Genomic DNA, 24,058 nt, shown 5'->3' with positions numbered 1-24,058 from the left:
ATAATCCTATATATTTTATAATTTTATTTATAATCCAGGTCTGGCAATGGAACGTGAAACAAGCAATGTGATTGGTCGAGTTCCAGCTGTCTGTATATTGGATGGATACGGACAGTTGGAGCCATCTTGCTTTTACAGTTACAGATGTACAGCCGTAACTATGAAACTGAGTGACCAATTACCTGCAAAAAATCCTAAAGTAGTAAGATGACATGCTGATTTGGATGAAGAACAGTTAAATGAACTGGAAGATAGCAGCAATATCTTTTTTGCCCTAAACATGATTTATGCTTTTTTTTCTTCAAATCCACTATTTGACCTGGATTATAAATGCAATAAGACCCTTCAGGGTGTCAGTACATGTTGAATATACAGACTTCTCAGGGGTTGGAGGCACTCGACTTCATCTCGTGCCACACAACACCTCGAGGCGTCTGTATATTCAACGTATATGGACGCCCTGTCAGGCCTTATTGCATACATATTTTATATAATTGTATATGTTTTATAATGTAATTATATCTGTATGGTTATCAGTCCTACCCACAGCCACTCATATCCAACCCCCCTCCTTTTTTTTCAAGGATAGGTTTTCCGTTAAAAACACCTAACTAAATAATGCATTCATGGTCAGCTTTATGTCTACCTTTCGGTATCTGCATTGCAATCTTTCAGCCAGAGATTTGTATTTTAATGTATGGTTTAAATAATGCATTTCACAATTACAGAACTGACAGCAGTGTTCTCTCTCGCTGCTGACTGATGATTTCTGGATACCCTTAGAGGAAATGTATCTCAAACATCACAGATACCGGCGACCCTTCCCTGATCAGATGAGGATAATAGCTTGAAATGAGAACAAACAGCTAAGACCCATTTGGAATTCAGACCGAGGTGTTCTCAGTGACATTTGAACCTCTGTTATTGTGAAATGTAAATAGTTATTTCAAAGGAAGAGAGAGAGAGAGAGAGAGAAAGAGAGAGAGAGAGAGAGAGAGAGAGAGAGAGAGAGAGAGAGAGAGAGAGAGAGAGAGAGAGAGAGAAAGAACGTTTTCCTATTCTTCCACCTGTTAAGCACGGTTATCTGCCAACCAATTTTCCCACCTCACAAATGAAAATGCAAAGAAGCATCTGTAGTGACTGACTGTGCTTTTGCTGCATTCTCTTTGGGGATCTCTAAGCTACAGCATAGAAGATTCAGCATCAGAATTGAAAAGACAGGGGCATGTCTAGCTGAATGAATGCTGTGGACTTCCTTGCCTCTTATTAGCATCAGCAACATTATCTCTAGTTTGCTTACCTTGTTCCCGTTTTTCTTCATACATAATTGAGGATATGAGTTTTGGACAGATATATATATATATATACAGTGCCTTGTGAAAGTATTCGGCCCCCTTGAACTTTGCGACCTTTTGCCACATTTCAGGCTTCAAACATAAAGATATGAAACTGTAATTTTTTGTGAAGAATCAACAACAAGTGGGACACAATCATGAAGTGGAACGGAATTTATTGGATATTTCAAACTTTTTTAACAAATAAAAAACTGAAAAATTGGGCGTGCAAAATTATTCAGCCCCCTTAAGTTAATACTTTGTAGCGCCACCTTTTGCTGCGATTACAGCTGTAAGTCGCTTAGGGTATGTCTCTATCAGTTTTGCACATCGAGAGACTGAAATTTTTGCCCATTCCTCCTTGCAAAACAGCTCGAGCTCAGTGAGGTTGGATGGAGAGCATTTGTGAACAGCAGTTTTCAGTTCTTTCCACAGATTCTCGATTGGATTCAGGTCTGGACTTTGACTTGGCCATTCTAACACCTGGATATGTTTATTTGTGAACCATTCCATTGTAGATTTTGCTTTATGTTTTGGATCATTGTCTTGTTGGAAGACAAATCTCCGTCCCAGTCTCAGGTCTTTTGCAGACTCCATCAGGTTTTCTTCCAGAATGGTCCTGTATTTGGCTCCATCCATCTTCCCATCAATTTTAACCATCTTCCCTGTCCCTGCTGAAGAAAAGCAGGCCCAAACCATGATGCTGCCACCACCATGTTTGACAGTGGGGATGGTGTGTTCAGGGTGATGAGCTGTGTTGCTTTTACGCCAAACATAACGTTTTGCATTGTTGCCAAAAAGTTCGATTTTGGTTTCATCTGACCAGAGCACCTTCTTCCACATGTTTGGTGTGTCTCCCAGGTGGCTTGTGGCAAACTGTAAACGACACTTTTTATGGATATCTTTAAGAAATGGCTTTCTTCTTGCCACTCTTCCATAAAGGCCAGATTTGTGCAGTATACGACTGATTGTTGTCCTATGGACAGAGTCTCCCACCTCAGCTGTAGATCTCTGCAGTTCATCCAGAGTGATCATGGGCCTCTTGGCTGCATCTCTGATCAGTCTTCTCCTTGTATGAGCTGAAAGTTTAGAGGGACGGCCAGGTCTTGGTAGATTTGCAGTGGTCTGATACTCCTTCCATTTCAATATTATCGCTTGCACAGTGCTCCTTGGGATGTTTAAAGCTTGGGAAATCTTTTTGTATCCAAATCCGGCTTTAAACTTCTCCACAACAGTATCTCGGACCTGCCTGGTGTGTTCCTTGTTCTTCATGATGCTCTCTGCGCTTTAAATGGACCTCTGAGACTATCACAGTGCAGGTGCATTTATACGGAGACTTGATTACACACAGGTGGATTCTATTTATCATCATTAGTCATTTAGGTCAACATTGGATCATTCAGAGATCCTCACTGAACTTCTGGAGAGAGTTTGCTGCACTGAAAGTAAAGGGGCTGAATAATTTTGCACGCCCAATTTTTCAGTTTTTTATTTGTTAAAAAAGTTTGAAATATCCAATAAATTTCGTTCCACTTCATGATTGTGTCCCACTTGTTGTTGATTCTTCACAAAAAATTACAGTTTCATATCTTTATGTTTGAAGCCTGAAATGTGGCAAAAGGTCGCAAAGTTCAAGGGGGCCGAATACTTTCGCAAGGCACTGTATATATATATATATATATATATATATATATATATATATATATATATATATATATATATATATATATATATATATATATATATATATATTTCCTTAGGTAGTCCAAGATCAGTGCCAATCAGGTTCTGTAAAACCAGCTGTTTGTCTCATAGCCTACCAGAGTAATGTAGACAATGGAAATGTGCTTTAACAACAGGAAGTGATATGGTACTAGGGATAAGGATCTGTTAACCTTTTGTTTTCTGCATATTAAAAAAAGAAGTCTTCATGATTTAAAATCCTTGGATAGGGAAGCCTATGCAAAGGCACCCATCTGATGCTTGAGCTGCAGATACCTTATCTGAAGTCAGGAAAGTTTAGCGTTCTTGGTAACAACTGTGGCCACTTCAAACCTTTCCAATCCAGATCCATAGAATCAAGCACCATTTGTGAAAGTAAAGTCTCCTTGCCTTACTGAAGAACATGCTGGACATTCTATAGAGAGGTTGTAAGAGAGTACACTATAGTCTACACAGTGGTTCTATGTGGGGAACAGAACAATAATCAATGAGTAAGGGAAGAATCATGAATTGAGTTACCCACGAATAACTATCGCTTTCTGTTTATGCCACATGTAACCATTTACTTATGGTGATACAGTAACTTTAATTTAGTAGGTTATTTTTGTTAAACATTGCTGTTGCTGTGGATGTTGTGATGTAACTGCTACAAACTGACCATTGAAATACGAAAATAAATAACCTTTGCATAACATACACAATAGATGTGTAACAGCAAGTTCATTTTGAATAAATATTCTGAGAAAACTGATACCCAACAATTAAAACATTTAAAACAAAAACAAATACTATATATACCTTGCAATGCTTTGTGAATGTGCAGACATTTCTTATGCAGCTACTTAATGTGTTTGTGAAGGTGGGACATACTTCAAAAAGCAATGTGTCATGTGCTCAGGTCAGGCTCCCTCCAAACAGGATTCATTGCAGTTTCTGTTTGGAATGCTAGGGTTGTAATTCAATCTGCACTCTCAGGTAATGGAATATTAAGTGCCTGGTGATTAATAATCACAATGAAATTGAACTCTGCTGTGTCCCTCTTTGGCATGGTGTAAGAGTGGAATGTTTTAAAATATTAAAAAGATGTCTGGGATGTTTTGCCACTGACTAAGATGTATGTTTCTCTTTCTATTTCTCTTATTCTCTTTCCAAGTCTCGGTTCACCTTTAGTAGAATAATAACATCCACTGACCCACGCTAACAAAAAAACACAACAAGCTTGTGTTTTCTTTGATATATACTGAGCTTCAAAAGAAACGTATCACTTATATTTGAGTATCAAAAGAAACTTATCACTTATATTTGGATAAAATTCACTAGATGTGATCGAAAAATGACAAACTCTGTTTTAGAGCAGGTGCAGTGACTTTTTATTGTGCTGATTAACAATTTACATCACGAAGATGCTGCAAAATGATCTGTCGATCTTGGGCAGGTGTTGTTACTCTTGGTCTCCCAGTTCATGGCCTGTCATTGATAGAGTGTGTGGTTATAGCCACAGTACGCTGCCCTAGTCAGGCCTCCCACATGCAGATTGCATGAAGGCGCTGCTCTCTTGGCAGACGTGGCATATTGTTTTTTTTTCTTTATTGCTTTTATTCAAGCTTGCAATTCAACGGCTGAAATCACTCCATATCCAGCGTCCAATCAACTGTCTCACTAATTAGGTGATTAAGTTATTATTATTATTATTATTTATTTCTTAGCAGACGCCCTTATCCAGGGCGACTTACAATCGTAAGTAAGTGCATATGCTTCAGTCATAGTCACTCAAAAGTGTCATGGTCAAGGATGAATGTTTGAGTGATTAAAAAGAAACCAAAAACATTTAGTCAATGTCCATCATTTATATATCTTTTTTCGAAAATGAATGTGTTATGATAGTGATAAGTTTCTTTTGATGCTTGGTATATGAATGATGGTGTAGTGTTACTATCATGGGTTACAAGCATAATTAAGGTGATTGCCATGGTGTGTTGACCTAAAGCTCTCAATATCCACCTCCAAAGGGGGCATTGAAAACCGCCCCACAAGTTAGTGTTTCAGCTGGGGGTGAATTATTGGTAATTGCTTGGGTTTTGCTGTGAATTTTCTCTATCTGCTAGAAACAAATTACTTTGACCAGCATGATAAGACCAATACGGAATTGACTAATATGTGTGTGAGACAGAGTGAATTATATGATTGTATCTGGTACATAATGTAAGCAATCCTGAATTCCCTGTAATCTAGCACCAGGAAAAGTTTGGTGTCCCGATAGGACGTCACTTAAAGAAGATAACTGTATTGAGCTAACATGTTCAAGACAACCTGCAATAAAACAAAATGATGTAGTGTGTCATTTGTATCAATAACAGTGTAGTCAGCTTGGCTGTGTTAAAAGATTTATGTTTCACAAATATATAACTTTTTCCTTTTGTGCACCATTCCCTAATTAGTCCTACATTTTCTCCCGGCCCCCCAGGATCAGTTTAAAGATCATCTTCATGTTCCTGCTAGCTGTTATCTGTTTCACATCCTATTATATGTGTTGTATGTGATTCTCTGGAGTTGTTTCTGCTCAGGAGATTATTTGCCAGGCTTACTAAATATTCTCTTTAAAAGACCTGTGAAGGGCAAGTATGAGGAAGTAGGGTGGGTAAGCATATCTGATATAAACAAGTAAGACAGATGTAGAAAATGTAGATGATTAAGCTGATATTCTTTTTCACCCATAACTTCAAAAACTCCCAATCGTAGATTCTAAGATAAAAACTAATAAGAAAAAATTCAAGTAGATTAATGTTTTAGCCTTTATCACAGAGTAAGTCGTAACACAGAATTAAAAACAGTGCACACTGTCCATTTCAGCACCTTGTCTATTGAGACCATACAAAAAAAAGCACCTTTTGCATGTCATCTCTAGAGCACAAACCAATTTCTGGGAGAGACATTTCCAGAGATGAGCAGAATACAAAATACTGTTATTCAGTTCAAGTACATGTCTAGATCAGCAGAGCCTCACTGCAGGAACTACATTGATCAGAACGGCACATAGCTTTACAGTTTCCTGCTTTTGTTGATGGCAATAAACTTGGATCAGCAAGACAGGATGCTCTGCAATTTATTATAACAGCTCAATATTAGTTGCCTGGGGGAAAGAGATGGTAGACAGTTTCTTAGAGGTATTGGAGGGACTGAATTACCAGAGGAAACAACCCAGCACTATTATACCACTGCAGTTTTCTGAGATGTCATGAAGCAATATACCTGCATTGCCATGCCAAAATGCCCTAGAATTTGCAGATAGTGCAGGGAATGGGGTTCTGAGACAAACAGCAGAATGTTATACGATTTTTAGTTACTGCAGAGAGTGAATTGTCTTGGTAAGTACAGGGACATTCTCTGCAGATTACTGCTGGCATATAGTTACCTGGTACGCCTGACAAGATGTGAGATGCTTAAATCAGTCTAGTACAATGTACAAAGATTGTCTTAATTTCTCGTGCATACAGTTCTTCACAGTGAGCAAATTTTTTGGGTTCAGATGTATTATTATTATTATTATTATTATTATTATTATTAGTGGTAGTAGTAGTAGCAGCATTATAGTAGTAGGGATCTGGCAACAGTGCCCCAAGTAAGAATTCATTTTCCATGTTCCAGTTTTGTTATGTTTATGTAGCAATACACTTTTAGATGCATTTCTGTATTTAATACTGGATGAAATACTGTATATTCATATGACATAATACATTAAAAAATCTTACTTCTCATACAATATTTGCCTTTTCTCTGGGAATGCATGATGAGACAAAAATGTATAAAAAGATATTAGTCCTTTTTTTTTAGAAAAAATACCACTTTGGGGAGAGGGGAAAAACTTTAAAGGATTTACGATATTTTGTAGGAATATTTCAAACACACTTTAATTCCAAGAAATAAAAAAAAAAAAAAAAAAAGTTTTGAATGCCTCATCCCCTGCAGGTTTCAAATCCATCCCCTTCAATCTCCCTCTGTCCAGGGCATGGCTGTTTACTGAGAGATCAAAGCCCATGCAATGCACTGAGCCCCCCTTCTGAAGGTATTTGAAACGCCTTTACCATCAGCACTTTTGAATAACATGCCTCTGGTCTTTTTAAACCCTTATATGTCTATTCAGCCTGCTGATTGTGATTCATAACCCTCTGCCTCAGCTAAAGTGATGATAATTTTTGCCGCCTGAAACCTGGATCTGCGGGTGAATGTAAATAGTTTAACAGAAGTGTGCCTGTTGGCACCACATTCAGCGTGATATAGAAGCAAATGAGAGAGCATGCTAAAACAAAATGGAAATCAGCTTTACTATCTGAACCTTATTTCTCCTTTTAGGTTAGTAAAACTGTATGATAAGCCTCCTCCTCCTCCTTCTTCTTCTTCTTCTTCTTCTTCTTCTTCTTCTTCTTCTTCTTCTTCTTCTTCTTCTTCTTCTTCAATAGTGAACCAACACAAATCTCACAATACATTGGGCACCTAAGATAGGCATTATTTTAAAATATATATTTGCTGAAAACTAGGTTCATAATATATTTAAATGTATTGATAAGGAATTATTGCAAAGGATGTAAACTGTAGTCTATTTACAGTAAATGGTCCAGATTGCACTATATTTACTTACTGTAATCCTGTTAAAGAGTAAGTAGCGGGTTCTGAATAATATAGTGTTCAACGTCCCCAAGTGTTGCTACAACTGTTTAAATAACGGACCTGTCATTTTTCTTTTCATTCTTAACATCCTGACAACCTTTTACACTAAAATTTTAAAGTCTTTTTCAAAGCTCTTTTTAAAATGTCTTCTCTAGTGCACTGGGGTTTGAGATCTGTCTTCTAAATCATTGCAGGAAGACAATGTGGGCAATAATCCTTACACTATCAGTGCACTAGAGCAGCCATGTCTGTTCATGTCTGAAAAGGCAGATTTACATAGATAAGTGGAATCAAATAAGGACGCCACTTTCACTGCTGCTGTGCAGAGATTTCTGTTCTTGTCCTTGACCATTAAAGTCAGACACTGGGTATCTTGCTTTCAAATGAATATCTTTTTGAAGATTAAGAATCTCCATTTCCAGTTTAACACAATCCAGGTCAAACAAAGACCCCAATTGTTCAGAAATGTCACTTATATCCACATGCATAAAAGGATTTGTAATAAACATTACACAAGATTCCAGATGCGGAAAATCATGAAATCTGTCATTAAGTTCTTGCCTAAGTCTGGTCAAGAGATTGCAGTATGGTACACACATCAGGCAAATACATATGTCTTTTACTCTTGCAAACAAAAACTCAATTTTCCACTCTTTCCAACTCAGTAAGATTCCAAAACTGCTCATAGGCCTGTATTGTTTACTATGAAGTAACATACACACAAACACACAAACACGCACCCGCACACACACACACACACACACACATATATATTGTAACACAGCAGGGAGGGAGTTAAAAATCCTCCCTGCTAAAAACCAGTATGTGTTAATTGTTTTATTATTTGTTAATTAATTTCAGCTGGCAATTATTGTACATTGAAGCCAGCTGGCAGAAATAAAAAGTCAGCAGTCAGTCTAGGCGGGGCTGCTGAGTAGAAGGACATGGAAAGGAGTACTCTGTGTCCGAGCAGTCACATTGTAAGTACTGTGCTGTGTTTAACTTTGTAAAGCATGTGTTTTGTTTGTTACGGGTAAACGGGGTATCCGTCCTGTTCCTGTATGTTTTAGTTAGTGCTCAAACAGAGCTAGATTTCTGTTTATTTATTTTGATCTGAAAAATAACAGTGCGCACCAGCGCTGAGCTTTCATTTCCTGTTTCAAGTGTTTTAAAGGGGCAGTAGCTCGCGATCGACGTGTTGGCAACCCCTGCCAGAGGGTGGATAGAGATGGGAGATGGAGCAGAGGGAAGGAGCGAGCTCTGTGATTGCCTGGAAGCCTTATCTCCCTGTGTCCGCTTAACTGTGCTTTACTCCTGCCAAGCTCAGATAAAGGGAGTGAATGCAGAAAAGCTGCATCTGGCACACTACACTGAGGTCACAATAACGCACATGTTCTGACAAACCTGCTTACAAAAGCAGTGCTGGGTTTCTACATTTCTGGGCTGTACGCCCAGTTTGGACGCCGTTTGAAGCCCCATTATAATACAATATAAAATGGGTTTTGCAAAAGAACTGTGTCGTCTTTTCCTACAGGTATTTAGTAAGACATAATTTCTCAGCTTGTTCAATGATTTTATATCTGCCCTGTTAAATCGCACTGGCAAATATGAACAGCAGTCTAGAATGAGGGTGTTTATCTGTTCTCTTTTCAGATGACCTTGGAAATCTTTCTGGTTCCATTGAATCTACAATGTAAAAGAGAATATGTCCCCAAGGTCTCAGAACCGTCCTTCAGGGACTGGTTGAATGGTGTTACCTCAAATAGGACAGAGAAAGCTTGTTTTTGTTTTCTGCATGTAACCTACTGGGGATTTTAAAATCTGTTTATTTATTTATTTTACTTTAAGTTATTCATTAAATTATATTTCCCAAGGCAGAAAATATGATTGCACTATTTCTATTTATTTATTTATCTTTAATCCTTCCTTGGCAGTTAAGAGTTTGCAATTGAAATGTGCCTATTTATTTTACCTGGAGAATACAGCGATGGTAAAATGACAATATACAGTACATGTTAAAAAAAAATCAATTCTTTCAGCGTAGCATTCTTTCAATGGAACATACAGACATACACACTCCAATACAGAGCACAGTTATATCTAACTGGTATTGCTAGTGTCATTTCCTGTTTTGTTTTTAACTGCTTTCTAACTTTATCAAAAATACTACCGTGGAAGCAAAGCAAACTGGTGTAAAACACAGTAAAAGCATGTTAAGTCACAGGCAAGCAAGACGTATTATAGATAAAAAATGCAGACAATTCAGAAGAAAAAGCAATACGCTTTTAACCTAGTGATCTTTGTAATGAAAAATAACCGACAGGCAGTTTAAACACCATCAAGATTTGAAAGTTCTCGCATATTGTTTATAACAGCCAGGCTAATAATACTTTTTATTTTTCCATTTAAACATCCAGGAAGATGCTATTATTATTATTATTATTATTATTATTATTATTATTATTATTATTATATGATACTGTTGAAAAACGTAGGCTTGTGTTATGTTCATTTAGGTATGTGTTCTATATTTGTCTTTCTTTTAATATTTTTCTCTTATTAATTTATGTTAAATATGTGCATCGCTTTGAGGTGTGTCTGACACTTTATAAAACCTGTTGCTGTTGTTGTTGTTGTTGTAGGAGATGGCTGAGTTTTTTAAAAATGGTTGCATTTGATTTTGGGGGAGTAGTACCAGACTTCAGAATAAGGAGAGCTTTGGAGTCTTGGCAGCTCTCGATCTACTGAATGTGTGAATAAGCTTGGCTTTCCTTGGTTAACCTCAAACACACTAAACTAACAATCTACTCACTGTCTGTTCCTTTGCCGCCTGGCAGCCTAGGAGCACACCTGCCTCATTCAGATTGTCCATGGGCTCACACTGCTGGCAGTGCCTGTCTCCCACCCAGCAGAAGCTTTGGCCATTACAGCCACCTGCGATCCCCATAGCAATGTCTTATGCATCCAAGCAGTTATGGGGCAAGCATGTCCTAAAGTACACATTTAAAACTACCCATTTAAATAGCTCTGAATATGCTTTTCAAAAGGCAACAGCCAGTTTCCAATTGGCAGTCAGTGGACAGGTGACTGGTCAATGGACAACCAGCTGACCTTATAAAATACCAAAATGCAACCACTGTTGGTGGATAAGAGAAAAGAAAATGTTTTGTTAGATCTGTAGAAAGGCATTTGTATAATGAAAATAATTAATTCCGTATGAAGTAGGTTGTGCATACCGTTCTTTGTTTCTTTCTTGCTAGCCCTCGCATATTCCGCCATTTTGTCAACTGGTGGTGGCATAAGTAAATGAATGATGCTTTGCTCCCTCTTCTGACCTAGGTTGCTCATTAATCCCCATCCCTCCCCTAATGTGCCTCGAATCATCCATCAACACGGTATAGATTTTCAGATTGCAACTGCTGGTGAACATAAGTGGCTGATTCAATTAAGGGATGCATGGATAATAATGACCGAAACAAATGCTCTACAGAGAGCAAAGTTTCTAAACGGAAAACAAGAGTAATATATATATTTATATAATGTTACAGTGAAAGTGTGAAATAAGTGATTGTATAGAATCGCTAGTGAATGTGTAGAATCACTACAATTTGGCCAGTGGATGTGTGAAATATTGAGAGAACTCAAACATTTTATACATTCACTAAGGATTGTATAGAACCACTGGTAGTGCATGCATAGATGCCTTTTTTATTTGTTTATAAATTCTATGAACATTTTACATGCATTTATTGTTTAAACTGCATACTCATTTTTGGAACTATTATATATTGCTTTTTCTTTGCATTTCTATGCTATGGACATTTTACATGCATCTGTCATGTATTACATTATAATTTCTTTGAAGATGTAGTTGTTCCCCATATGTTTGTTCATTTTGTTTAATAAATAATTGAATACTACAAGTCTATATGTTTCTTGTATGTTGCCTATATTCTGACTGTACTAGCTTATAAGACTAATTTTAAAAACAAAAATGTCCTTGGTTTGGATTACATTATGAGTGCTAATGTTGTAATAAATACAGTACAGCAGCTCCTTTATTAATACAAATCTATTTGTTTTAATTGTTGTTTTGATATTATTTAATGCATTTCTCATACTTTCATTAACATGTGACAGTGAATGTGTAAGCTTTCCACCCACTGTTTTTCTGGTTTTTAACCTCACCCAGTTCAGTAGTGAGCATGGCAATCCATCTGATGGCTTCTGTAAACCTCTGAAATACATTTACTAACATCTTTCATTTTTATCACCAAATCACAAATGTATTTTATTCATCTATCTAATCAAATACTGGAGTCACATGGGGGGGGGGGGGGGGGAAATGAATAAATAAATAAATAATAATAACAACACAAAGATGGGTTTTGGTAACCAGATCTCGTACTGGATCCAATCTTGCATTCCTCCAAATCCAAACATCTGAATGTCTTGGTGAATCTCAATTTCAAATTACACTGTTTTGATAAGCAAATGCAGAACTTGATATAATGACATTTCTTTTTTTCTTGAATTATTTTTAGGTTTAAACAAACTTTTCCACACATTGTACGTCTTCTACTGTGTAAACAAGGTGATTTGTGAAACAACTACAGTGCTCCATGAATAAATGCTTTATAATTCTGAATACTAGTTTCAGCAGGGAGAGAGTTGGTGCTTACATACCTTGCCGTTGACCTTGGGTATTTTAGTCTACTGGTGGAATAATGGTGGACCACAGCTGTGTTAAGATCACATGATGTCTTCAATCTGCAATAAATATCAGGGTTACAGATCTAAAATTGGTTTAAGAACTTTCACATCTGGGGGATTCCTGGGTTTTCTCCACTTAAATGTATATTTGAGATTTTTTCTTATATTTGATGCTAAAATAGTTTTACCTTTAGATAGTGTAGGATTACATCAGGGATAAAGCATATTGCTTTGGAAACACTTTTAATTCTTTGAAATGCTGATAGGGTTGGAACATCTTTGATTACATTTTGATACAAATCTGTCTGCAGACTACAAAACACTGTGGTCCTTATGTTTTTTGTCCCTTGACGTTAATGAACTACTAATTTGTAAACCAGTCATACCAGGGATACTGAGACACAGCTGGCAGTTCCCAGCATAGGGTATGTTTAATATGTTGGGCAGATGTCTGCATACACAGCCTGATGTTCAAAAGCATCAAAATAAAAGGATTTATCATTCTACAAGTAGCCAAACTGTACAGTGAGAACAATTTCTGTTTTGTTAGGTTAAACAATTCAAACTATGTTTAATATTGAACATAATGTTACAGTATCATGCATGCCTTTTCAAGCTCAAGCACTGAATATGCTGTGCCACGTTTTCATTACTACTATATTTAATATAAGGTATATTGTTAAAATGGACATATGAATTTATTAATGAGAATTTATTAAGATTAGTCTCTGTCTCTTATTTTAAACTGTTGCTGCATCTTTGTCATTTCAATATCATCTGCTAATGAAATGTTTCCTGGCATAATCATTTTTTGATGGTTGTCATTTGTTTGTTAACGCTCTCATACAGCTTTCTATTTAATTCTGTACAACAGCAACACAACCTTGACTTTTGCAGACGCAGTTGCATTAGTGAGAGACATGTCTCTCACAGCTCAGTGTTGTCTTTACTGTTTTTAGTCTCAGCCTCAAAGCTAATGTTAATTATGGTCAGAAAAAATGTTTGACTTGTATTTTAATAAGCCGGATATAAAGAAATGGTGGCATAGTGTAAGAGAAAACAGAAAACATTGCTCTTTTGGAACATTACCCTCAGCTCTTTATTTTTTATTTTTTACAGTTGTGGTAAGGTAAACACATTTTCAATGTCTTTGTAAACAACAATTATGATGAGCACAATAAACAATATATTCATTGTATATGATAGGTATTCATAGTGTGTCATATTAATGTGTTTTGTTATTCATTATAGAAGCACCTCGATGTTGTACAGTACTAACATGTATTTCTTTTCACATCAAAAATACTTAAACCTAGTAATGCTCATTCTATCCATTTTCTGCAGTTGAATACAGTTTAACCGATTCACAAACTGATACAGGCTGGTTGACAATAAGAAATGGGAATTGGAAAACCTTCCCTTTTAAAAACCTGAAATTCCTGCATGACTAGTATAGACGGTGTCGACTTATTTCCCGGTCTACCAATTTCCTGTGACAGCTGTTCCTGCTTCTAGTTAATTGTTTGTTTGCTTGTCTTCTAGCTTGCAATGACCGTGAGTTGAGGAACTTGGCCTCCAGGCTGAAGGACTGGTTTGGGGCTCTCCATCATGATGCCAATAGAGATATGAAACCCACAGCAAGCTCAGATTCAGCAACAAGCCGTGAGTAACTGCGATATACACACCTCCACGTAAATGCACTGTCCAACAGATTATATATATTTAACCCGTCACCTTTTGTGTAATCTATAAAAGCTGCATATCCCTGTTAGATGGCCCATGGTGCCCAACACTATTTCGTCTGTATATGCATAGACATGTTACCAAGTTACTGGATAAGGGCTAACCCACTTGTTTTTTTTCTTTATTCTGTAAAGCAAATTGCTATAGATTTGGGGGTAGCTTATACAGTGCATTTTAATAACATTGAACAGGGGATCAAGCTTTTACAAGACAGAAAGATTACTGCATTGCACATTTAAAATACAAAAGGATAAAGTGATATTTTTGCTTGCAATTTGCCATGGTATAATCAGACCAGCTTATGTAAATTCTCTTTTTAAACATATGATGTGATTTTGTTTTCTCTCACAGATCTTATAAGTGAATCACTGGTACCACTGTTATTGTTCAAACGTGTTCCCCCTGACATACGTAACCTCATGAATGAACTATAATCTCAAGATGTTTAGAGAACACTATCTGACAGTTAGGACAGGCATGGAGGTCATTACCGTTAGAAGAGGCCCTACCATGTTTAATTTTGAGGACCAAATGGCAAAAGATGACAGCACAGAACTGTGAGAGCGGAGTCAAGTTTATGTATCAGGACTTTTAACACTGTAATCCAGCAACCTTCAGACACATTTCAAAGTTATTTAGGCTACAGTTTTGGCAGACTAATTTATTCTAATTTAATCAAAGCGGTAAGGTTGTTTGTTTACACAGGCCTTTAATGGAGGACAATTACCTGAAATGCTGCAACATTATGCAGGTTTATAATTGTACAATTGATTTTCTGAATGGAATAAAAAAACGCGAATACTTACAAACATTTACATATCCGAGCTGTGTATTTATTGGTTGCTTTTGTTCCTTCCTGAAAAGTGCTTTTGACGATTTGGAGTAGAACTTTGAGAAGCAAATTTGGGTCTGGAAATTCTATCTGGTCTTTGTAAAGAGTGCATATAATACATCTTGTCTGGCTACTTGTTCCATATTTGCTGTGCATTAGAATCCTAAAGGCAGTACGGCACACTGGGAAATTAAGACTAATACCACTTGAAATTGCAGGCTGATACACCTGTATATTATTTGTTAAATATTGCACTCTGAAGCCTTTTAAAAGACACTAAAAAGGTTATTCCGACATTTAATGCTACTTCTGAGAATACTATTGCTATTAGCAACTGTCCCAAACACTTAATAAACACATGGGGGTTATTTTAGTGTTTTTTTTTTATTTATCCCCAAACAAGAGGTACCAATAGGTACCTTCAGTGAATCTAGGTATTAATTATTGTAAGGTGTTGTAGGTATAATAACACACCACAAAAGTGTCAGTTCCATTTTACACACCTACATATGGCACTTCATTCAGGTACAAGTATACCCTCCCCACAGGACGCTCATGTCACTCATCCTTGGTTTCTTTTCCAGGGTTTGACACTAGCATCCTCCCCATTTGCAAGGACTCACTGGGTTGGATGTTCAACAAGCTGGACATGAACTATGACCTCCTGCTTGACCAGAGCGAGTTGAGCGGCATTTACCTGGACAAGTACGAGCAATGCATGAAGCCACTGTTCAACTCCTGTGACTCCTTCAAGGATGGGAAGCTGTCCAACAATGAGTGGTGCTATTGCTTCCAGAAGCCCGATGGTAAAGGCCTCATTACTTCTATTTGTATTCAGCACAGACTTCTGTTACAGTACTAACTCTGCCATTTGCAGATGCCTGCAAGGACCCTATTTTAAAAGAATGAACCCCTTTGCAAAATCCTGACAAAACAGCTAGTGTTGCAGACCACAGAGTAAGACTTATGGCTTGACCCTAGTTTCTTTTTGACACTGAAAATACTAATGTCCCTCCCCATTGTTACAGTAGATGCCAATGTTCATATTTTAATCATTGACATGTCATCATTAAATTAATTTAATTCAGTTTTTCAACCTACTAAACAAACCAGGAAAAACTTGTAACAACTTTTTTTTAGCAAACTTGGGACACCAAAATGGAGAAGTTGCGCAGCAGTGAAAACCAGTGCCCAGCTCTATTAAACCCAGTCCACCCACCTCAGCTATAAGAACAGTGAGAGTCACTAGTGGAAACATACCTCCATATTCCATGCAAAATAACTGGCCTTGTCTGGCTCAAAAGAACTACTCATACGGGAGCTACTACATCAATGGATGTTGGAGCTGATATACAGTTTACATAAGGGTACAGTATGTGTGTGGAGTGGGCTCTCAGGAAACATAATTTTTGTATAGCTTTGAAGATCTTAAATAGTTTTTTCAAGGAGCATTGCTGGCCACTCGCTTGCTACACAATGTCGACATGAGTTTGCTGATTGAGTGGCAGGCCAAGTCATTTGGGGAATAACACTGTCTGCTTTAATTCCACTCCAGGACTCCCATGTCAGAATGAAATTAGTAGGATTCAAAACCAGAGCAGACAAACAACTCTTGTAGGTGAGTACTGCCGGGTAATTAGTTCATGTCAAAAAGGAGGCAGGTTTGATGGATGAGGACCCAGTGGCATGTGAAGGCCTGGATCCAGAGAGACCTAGTGGTTCTATAGTCAGGATTCTTGTCTTTCCAGATACAAAAGTTTGATTGTGGTGGCATTATTTAATTACTTTAACATGATAACATTTTGTTGGCACTGAGCTAAAACTGTCAGGTTTAAAACCTTTCTTTCCCAAACACTGTGGAAAATGTTGCTCCCTAAAGGGGAAACTGCAAAGCTTCATGTTAGAGAGTAATTATTTTTTCCATTTTCCATTTCTTGGAAATGCTCTTCCATTTCTTCTTTTACTCAGAAGAATATATTTAGCTTGTTCCCTAGCAGAATACAGTTTATGTATAGCTTCAGCACTTGGATTCAATTTGGGGTTTAATTAAGTCATGAACAATTCAGTAAAATAATGCAGGGGAATTTAATGAGATCTGCTAATTAACAATCACATTGGATTTGCTGAAGGCATCTTCAGATTAATCCTCAAGATTTGGTTCTCCTTCTACCTGTCAGTGAGTTAAAATAAATGTATTGGTATGAGACAATATTGTACATTTGAGTATATACAGAAGGGTGTACTTTAGTTTCCTACCAAAAATCATAAATTCATATCACATGGTTTAGAGTCACAGATTCATGCTATGTTTAATTGGGATTATTTTTGTATCACTTTTTTATGAATGAATGTATTGTTTATTTGTGTGTTTGTTTGCTTAAGTTTGCCTTAGCAAAACCTAAACAAAGAATGCACACTGTCATATTAATTTGGAAGAACACCACATCTTAAAGATATTACTTTGCATTGTATGTAGGAGTTTTCATCCCAAGATGTAACGAGGAAGGCTATTACAAGTCCACCCAGTGCCATGGTAGCACTGGGCAGTGCTGGTGTGTGGATAAATATGGCAATGAGATTGCAGGATCCAGGAAACACGGAAATCCCACTTGTGGTAAGTAAAAAATAACTCATATACTGTACAGAGTGTACAGGAGATCTAGTTAGAAAATATATAGCAACAAAAAATAGTGAATGTAAAAACTCCTACATTTGAAGATCAACACAGTATATAAAAAAAAGAGGTCTAGGAAAAATAACTACTCAACTGCCAGTACAGTCTAGGAAAAATAATTAAACACAACACCCAGTTTACTGCTCATGGTCTTTGGTATGTCCCAATGCAATATAGCTTATTATAACGGTATATGACTTTGCGGTCAATAAGTACATTGGAGTGCTGCTTCACAGCTTCAGCCCTTGTCTTCATTGTTGCTGCTGACTCTGTTGTCTGTAGAGGAGGACCAGGAGACCTCTGGTGATTTTGGCAGTGGCGGCGCAGTGGTTCTGCTGGACGACCAGGAAGACGATCGGGAGCAGGCTGAGAAGCAGAAGGAGCATAAGGTCAGAGTTCACCCAAGAGGCGCCATCGAAGATGACGAGGATGAGGAGGATGACAAGGACGATGAGGTCGGCTATGTCTGGTAGTTTTCCGACGGCTTGCCAGGGACTCTCATTGATTGCACAGATTTTAAGCCATTCCACCTCTCCTTCTTTCTCATACAATAAACAAAAACTGAAACACCAAGTAGATTTTAAAAACATCCCTTATCCCTATTTATTCAATAGCAGTGTCCGGTGTATTCTTTACATTGGTTCTTAGGTTTCCACCGCAACCCCCTGAATCCATTGGTTTGAAAGTCTCAGTAGCAGGATTTTATTTCTCACTTCACAAAACACACATTGTCAGCCATAGGGCACTGAAAGAGTTCAAAGTGTTCAGAGCTGATAGGTCTTGAAAGCAGACATGATGAAGTTTACTGGCTAGATATATCTGGAGATAAATTCTTCTGACATTACTGTAACGTGACCTCCAAGGTGTCAGTAGTCTTTACAGAAGTGAGGCATGACAATTGACATTATCTTGTACTGAAAGAAGCGGCCTGTTGGGTTCATAATGACGCCATGCTCAGGTTAGCAACTTGAGTCCACCCAATATTGTTTTTAATCAATTTAATTTGGGGTTAACTGCCCTTCATTTTGTTGAAATACTGTGAAGTCTCCTATAGAGGAATCAACTCACAGACAACACATCTACATATTAATTGAAGGTACTGCTTTTTAACCATGTCTACTTTCTGACCTAGCACCTTTTTTTCCCTTTAAGATAGTCTATATATACAGTTTCGATTTAAACATTGCTATAAATGTTGCACAAACCTAGTGATATAACTCAATGAACAGGCATACAGGTGGTACTGTAGACCTAGCATACAGCCATGACATTTTTGTTTAAATACTATTACTGTACCTAAATGCTAGCAGTGGACATAGACAAGAGTTTAATGTGGTGTTGTTTGTCTTTTATTTTTGCCTAACTTTGAAAATGAGATAGAGAAGAGGGTAATTAGTCAGTCCACTGTTCCTCTGGGAAACACATCCATCTCATATAATAAAACAAAACACACAGCCAGTGAATGAAAGGCGCATATTGTCAACTAGGACAAATATATAGGCTTGTTCATAATTTAATATTTTTTATAGCAACACTGAATAACATAAATGGAAACAGGGAAAACATAACTGATAACACATTGGATTGGTCTGATATTCAGTTTAACACAATTGAAATCAAACTAGATTGCCCTGCCTTACCAAACTCTCCTGATATTAAGGTAGGCTAGTCCAAATAGACATAACAGACAAAATATCTCCTCTGGTAAATTCTTGAAAGGGGCATACATTGGGTGTAATATAATGTGTAGGTTCACAGAAATATAGTTTGTGCATGCGATCTGATTTAACATTAGGAACATACCTGCTAACATACAAGCAAGATATTATAATTCGTATATCACAGAATAAAAAAAAGGTCTTTCAATTGTACATCACTATTTAACATAAATACATTTCATATTGCCTTCCTTTTAATGTACTTTATAGAAATCGAGAAATGAATGTATTATTATTCGGAGTGTGCCCCAACCTGTAACCCTATATGGGGGTAAGCTGTGACCCTCCAGTTGTAAATAAATTAGACAGTGGAGAGGACAGGGTGGAGATGGTTAGACCAAGTTATGTGTCTTCCCAATGCAGTCACGTCAATTACTGATGCATCATTTGCTGTCATTTAAATCACCATTTCACCCAAAAATACTAAACCACAGTTCAGGTCAACACAATGCAAACGCAGTTTACTTAAGTCCATTTAATCACAGACTATATACTATTATATTATTCATGTTTTATAGCTGTTTAAATTCCATGGTCAAGATCTTGTTTAGAGCTGTTGTTCAAAATAGAGGGTTTAAGCAACATCCATTCTTACTCCCTATATTTTTGGGGCAGAACAGTTGGGGAATCTCTGAGTTTTGTACAAATTGTGTTTGTTCTCTATTGTGGTACATTGCCTTGAATATTGGGGCACTGATGATGCCCAAATAGTGATATGTCTTATGTATTTAAAGGTAAAAAACAGGAAATGTGACATTCACCAAACCATGATCATTTTATACTTCACGGGAAATGCTAAGTGTGCAGATCTTTACAAGATTGTCAAACGAAATCCAGCCAGAACACATTTGAAATATTATGAGCAAGCCTTGGAAAGTTTTCTTTTTATTTAAACAATTAAATTTGCCAATACACACATAATATGCAAATAAGGAGAACATATTTAAATGCCATGAGCATGACTTGGTAAGATAATTCCCCCCTATAACAAACAGGCTTATTTAGAGCAGCTACAGAGCTCATGAATATGTATTTAAATCAATCACTGTGTTTTTTCTTATTTTAAAGTGAATTTTATAAAATGAGGTTATTATGTTAAAAAGTAAGGACAGTTATTCACTGCACTTTCCTGCCCTATAGATAAAAAGAAAGCATTTTTTTCGGTGCCACCTATTCAAAACCATTCCACAGCTGCAAATCTGTCAAATAAACAACAACGGCAATGCTGCTATGAGCCGTTATACTGTCATATTGGTTTGCTATTCCACAACTGGTTCCATTGGCAATTCTGTCTACTGTATATGCAATGCATTTTATATATACTATAGTGCTGTCAAAATAACTACATTTCCACTAGTTCAAAAGTTTTTATCACTTTGTAAAGGATGAACTCCCTTGTACAGTCTAGGGTCCAACATTTGTGGTGTGTTAGCTGAAATCACAGTGACAGTGACTAGACAGGGATTTTAAGTAACCAGTCATGCTGAAGGAAAGCAGTTCTGCCTCTGCACCAGTTTCCCCTGTAGCCGGTTTTAACTTAATGTTCTCTTGTCAAACATCTGCAAAGGTTATGCTTAACCATCTATATATGTCCCCAGAAGACTCTTCTTGGTCTTAATCTTTTCCTAGTGCTGCAAAAACTGATTTGTTTAACTTAAATTCAATTATGATAGATTCTGGCAAGCTTCAGCTTCTATAGCATTGCTTTGTTTTTTTTTCTGTTTTGACTTTTCATTTTATTGTAGTGTAGCAATTTCATTCTTACACATATACACTTCTCCCAAACGGGGATCAGAGGGGATTGAACTGTGCTGCGGTTCATGTGGATGAAAATGGAATGGAATACATTTCCTTCTGCAACTGCATGATCACCCTTCTAATCTATTGATGTCTCACAGTGTAGCCCATTTACTTCTAACAAATCAGATTAGTTGCATTTATAAACGCATTTATAGAATACATCAGAACTCCCTGATAATCCCTGATAACCTGTTAGAGACCTCATCATCAAACCTGAAATATATACACCACAAGGAGAACAAAGGGACCCACTGTACTTTTAAGGAATAACGGGAACTAAATTCTCCTGGGCAAAAGATACAAAACCTGCTACAAGATATATACACACATTAACACTGTCAGACACCCCAGGAGTTACAGATCAGTTTGGTGTAATAGGCCACGGCAGCTAAAACTGCTGGTCTTTAATCTCTTTGTTAAGTTTCTTTATGTATGTTAAAAAATAAATACAGTTTCAACAGCACCAGGTAGTAAACCATAATGACAATTCTGACATATTTCTCCATCCGCTTCATTTGGGATCTAATTTGGCTTTAAAACCTATTGACAGCCACGGTTTGAAAAGGACACATCTTTCTGTCACTGCAGTTCCTGGTTGCAAAAGGTTTACACATGTTGCATAGAATCGTAGCATGTCAGTTTATGTCAGTTTATGTCAGTTTATGTCAGTTTCTTTCTTTTTAAAATGTAATACTACATTACACATTAATAAACTACATATTGCACAATGACACAAATGGGCATGTTTGCAAAGTTTTTATTTTATTCATTTTATATTTTTTACTTTGTAAAGAAAAGAAAAAAACTAAATATGCCATATCTGGCTTTGTGGCTGTATTTATTTGCATCAGATGTGTTTAAGTTAGTTGTCTTCAGCGTAGATCTATTTAGAACTAGAATATTGTGTGTTTTTAATGTTTTGTTTTTCTGCTGGAGTTAAAATGGAATGTTGATGTTTTTGGCTGACCTGATTTCAGTGTATCTGTTCCATTTTGTCTGTCTCAATAAATTTAAGTCTGTCCACTAAAGTGTTGACATTATAATTGTACTGCTGTATATTATGTTTATAAAGACATCTTTACAGCATGTATGGGTTAAAGGTTTATTCTTTGGGGGACACAAGATTCTAGGACCACCAACATGGATCATAAAGGAAGCTGTTGCTGACGTTTGTCTCTGGGATGGGTTCCATTGTAACGTTATTACATACAAATAACAAATATGCAGAATAGAATGCAGCATTTTCACAAACACAAAACCACCTTTTGACAGATGCTGTCTTTTGAAACTGTTGGAATGTTTTTTTTTCATGACATCATGTATTAAAAGGAGGCCTAGTGGGGGGATCGTCGAGTGGCTCACCAGATAAAGAAATAATACACAGGGTGAGTCATGGAGCACAGTGGAGTTAATGGTCTTCGCTGTGGATTCCAAAAGGAGCATCACATTGGTTCTGGTTCTTCCCTGGGTTAAGCAGGTCAAATCGGCATGCATTTTCTCCTCATCACACTGCAAGGCTGGTCTTTATCTTCCAGGGCCCGGTACTCATCGACATCCACTGCAGAGCTTATTGGTGTAAAAAGGAAATGCAATGATTTTCTGAGTTATAGGAGCTTCATTGCCTTGCTTTTGTTTTGGATCAGCTCTGAAGAAATGCCATAGCAGGTTCATGCAAGAAGTTTATGTAACAGAGAACATGTCTTTGTATTCACACAAGATGTCTGTAGTCATCGCCATTGCATTACTCCTAGGAAGCCCCTCATTTCTTTTCAGTGCTAGAAACCCCTTAGGAAGACTGCTGAAAAAGAATGTGTTTGATTCCTATCTTGTTTAAAAAAAATAATCCTTAAACCTTGTGTTTGTTTTATGTTTTTTTCTGAATCAGATATAAAATATGAATATAAAAAATAAGTTTCTTTTTAAAGCTGTTACTGTGCTTTCTTTTCTCCAAGAACGAGGGAAACAATTGCTGGAGGCCTTCGTGGGTTAGTAATGGGATGCCCATAGGAAGCTGTGGAGTTCACCAGTAATCCAGAGTAATAAGATTGCAGGTGAAATGTGCTGTAACTGCAGCGGAATCAGGTTCTAACTGCTAATAAACACCACTTGTCTGCTGTTTGTATTAATCCAATGCTCACTGTTTCCATGTCTATTCTGGGGTGTGGTAAGCAATGCCTATTTCCTTACTTTCAGGTGTACACATCACTACTAAGAACCCTGTGTCAACATTCAGTAATAACTACAGCATAGTATATACAGTATCTAACTTCTAGTTATTCACAGGCACTGTATTGGAGTGAAGCAGAATGTCAAACAGGGCCATTCTGCATACTAAAGAAAATGCAATTAGATTTTCTTTAGGTACTTTTATAATGGCAACATTTTTAAAAAGTATGTATATATTAATTGTGATCACTGATTTTTTAAAATAAATTGTGGTGCACTATATATGAATGTACAGTGTTACCAGAAGGAAAAACACTGTCCAGACCACTTCCGTTAATTAAAAAGATTGCAGCTGGGATGTTCATTCTTATATATACACTGTATACAGAAAGCTTTTCCTAGCAGCTCTATCTTAGAGCTCTGCTCTAGAAACACTAGCCACTGGAGCTCAAAGCAGAACCTGTAGGATTTAGGCAGCAGTCACATGACTTCCTGTCCCTCCCCCTTCCCACATTGTCATTCTGTACCAGGACAACATGGGTGCACATAAGATCAGGTTTGACATTTGTATGTTTTTCTCAAAACACACTGACCTGCGCTAAAGTAGAATAACAGAAATTACAAACAGCAGACAATGAGACGCGATAACACTACGGTAAATGAAGCACACTTAAACATTCCACTGTATTCA

General features: G+C 37.1%; 1 protein-coding gene across 2 annotated transcripts in view; it reads left to right on the top strand.

The window, feature by feature from the left end:
- Positions 1 to 22,229, top strand: part of LOC117431634 (testican-1-like) — a 162,648-nt gene extending 140,419 nt beyond the window's left edge. For both annotated transcript variants that reach the window (XM_058996151.1, XM_058996150.1), the window contains 5 exons: positions 13,977 to 14,096; positions 15,594 to 15,815; positions 16,565 to 16,627; positions 17,486 to 17,623; positions 17,966 to 22,229. In XM_058996151.1, coding sequence (XP_058852134.1) covers positions 13,977 to 14,096; positions 15,594 to 15,815; positions 16,565 to 16,627; positions 17,486 to 17,623; positions 17,966 to 18,156 — 734 coding nt within the window. In that variant the 3' untranslated portion in view covers positions 18,157 to 22,229. The remainder of the gene's footprint in view (positions 1 to 13,976; positions 14,097 to 15,593; positions 15,816 to 16,564; positions 16,628 to 17,485; positions 17,624 to 17,965) is intronic.
- The last annotated feature ends 1,829 nt before the right edge of the window (positions 22,230 to 24,058 follow it).

This window comes from Acipenser ruthenus, chromosome 22 (assembly GCF_902713425.1).
Source record: "Acipenser ruthenus chromosome 22, fAciRut3.2 maternal haplotype, whole genome shotgun sequence".
Lineage (NCBI taxonomy): Eukaryota > Metazoa > Chordata > Actinopteri > Acipenseriformes > Acipenseridae > Acipenser > Acipenser ruthenus.
The sequence above is the reverse complement of the archived record's forward strand: the minus strand, read 5'-3'. Positions and strand labels throughout refer to the sequence as shown.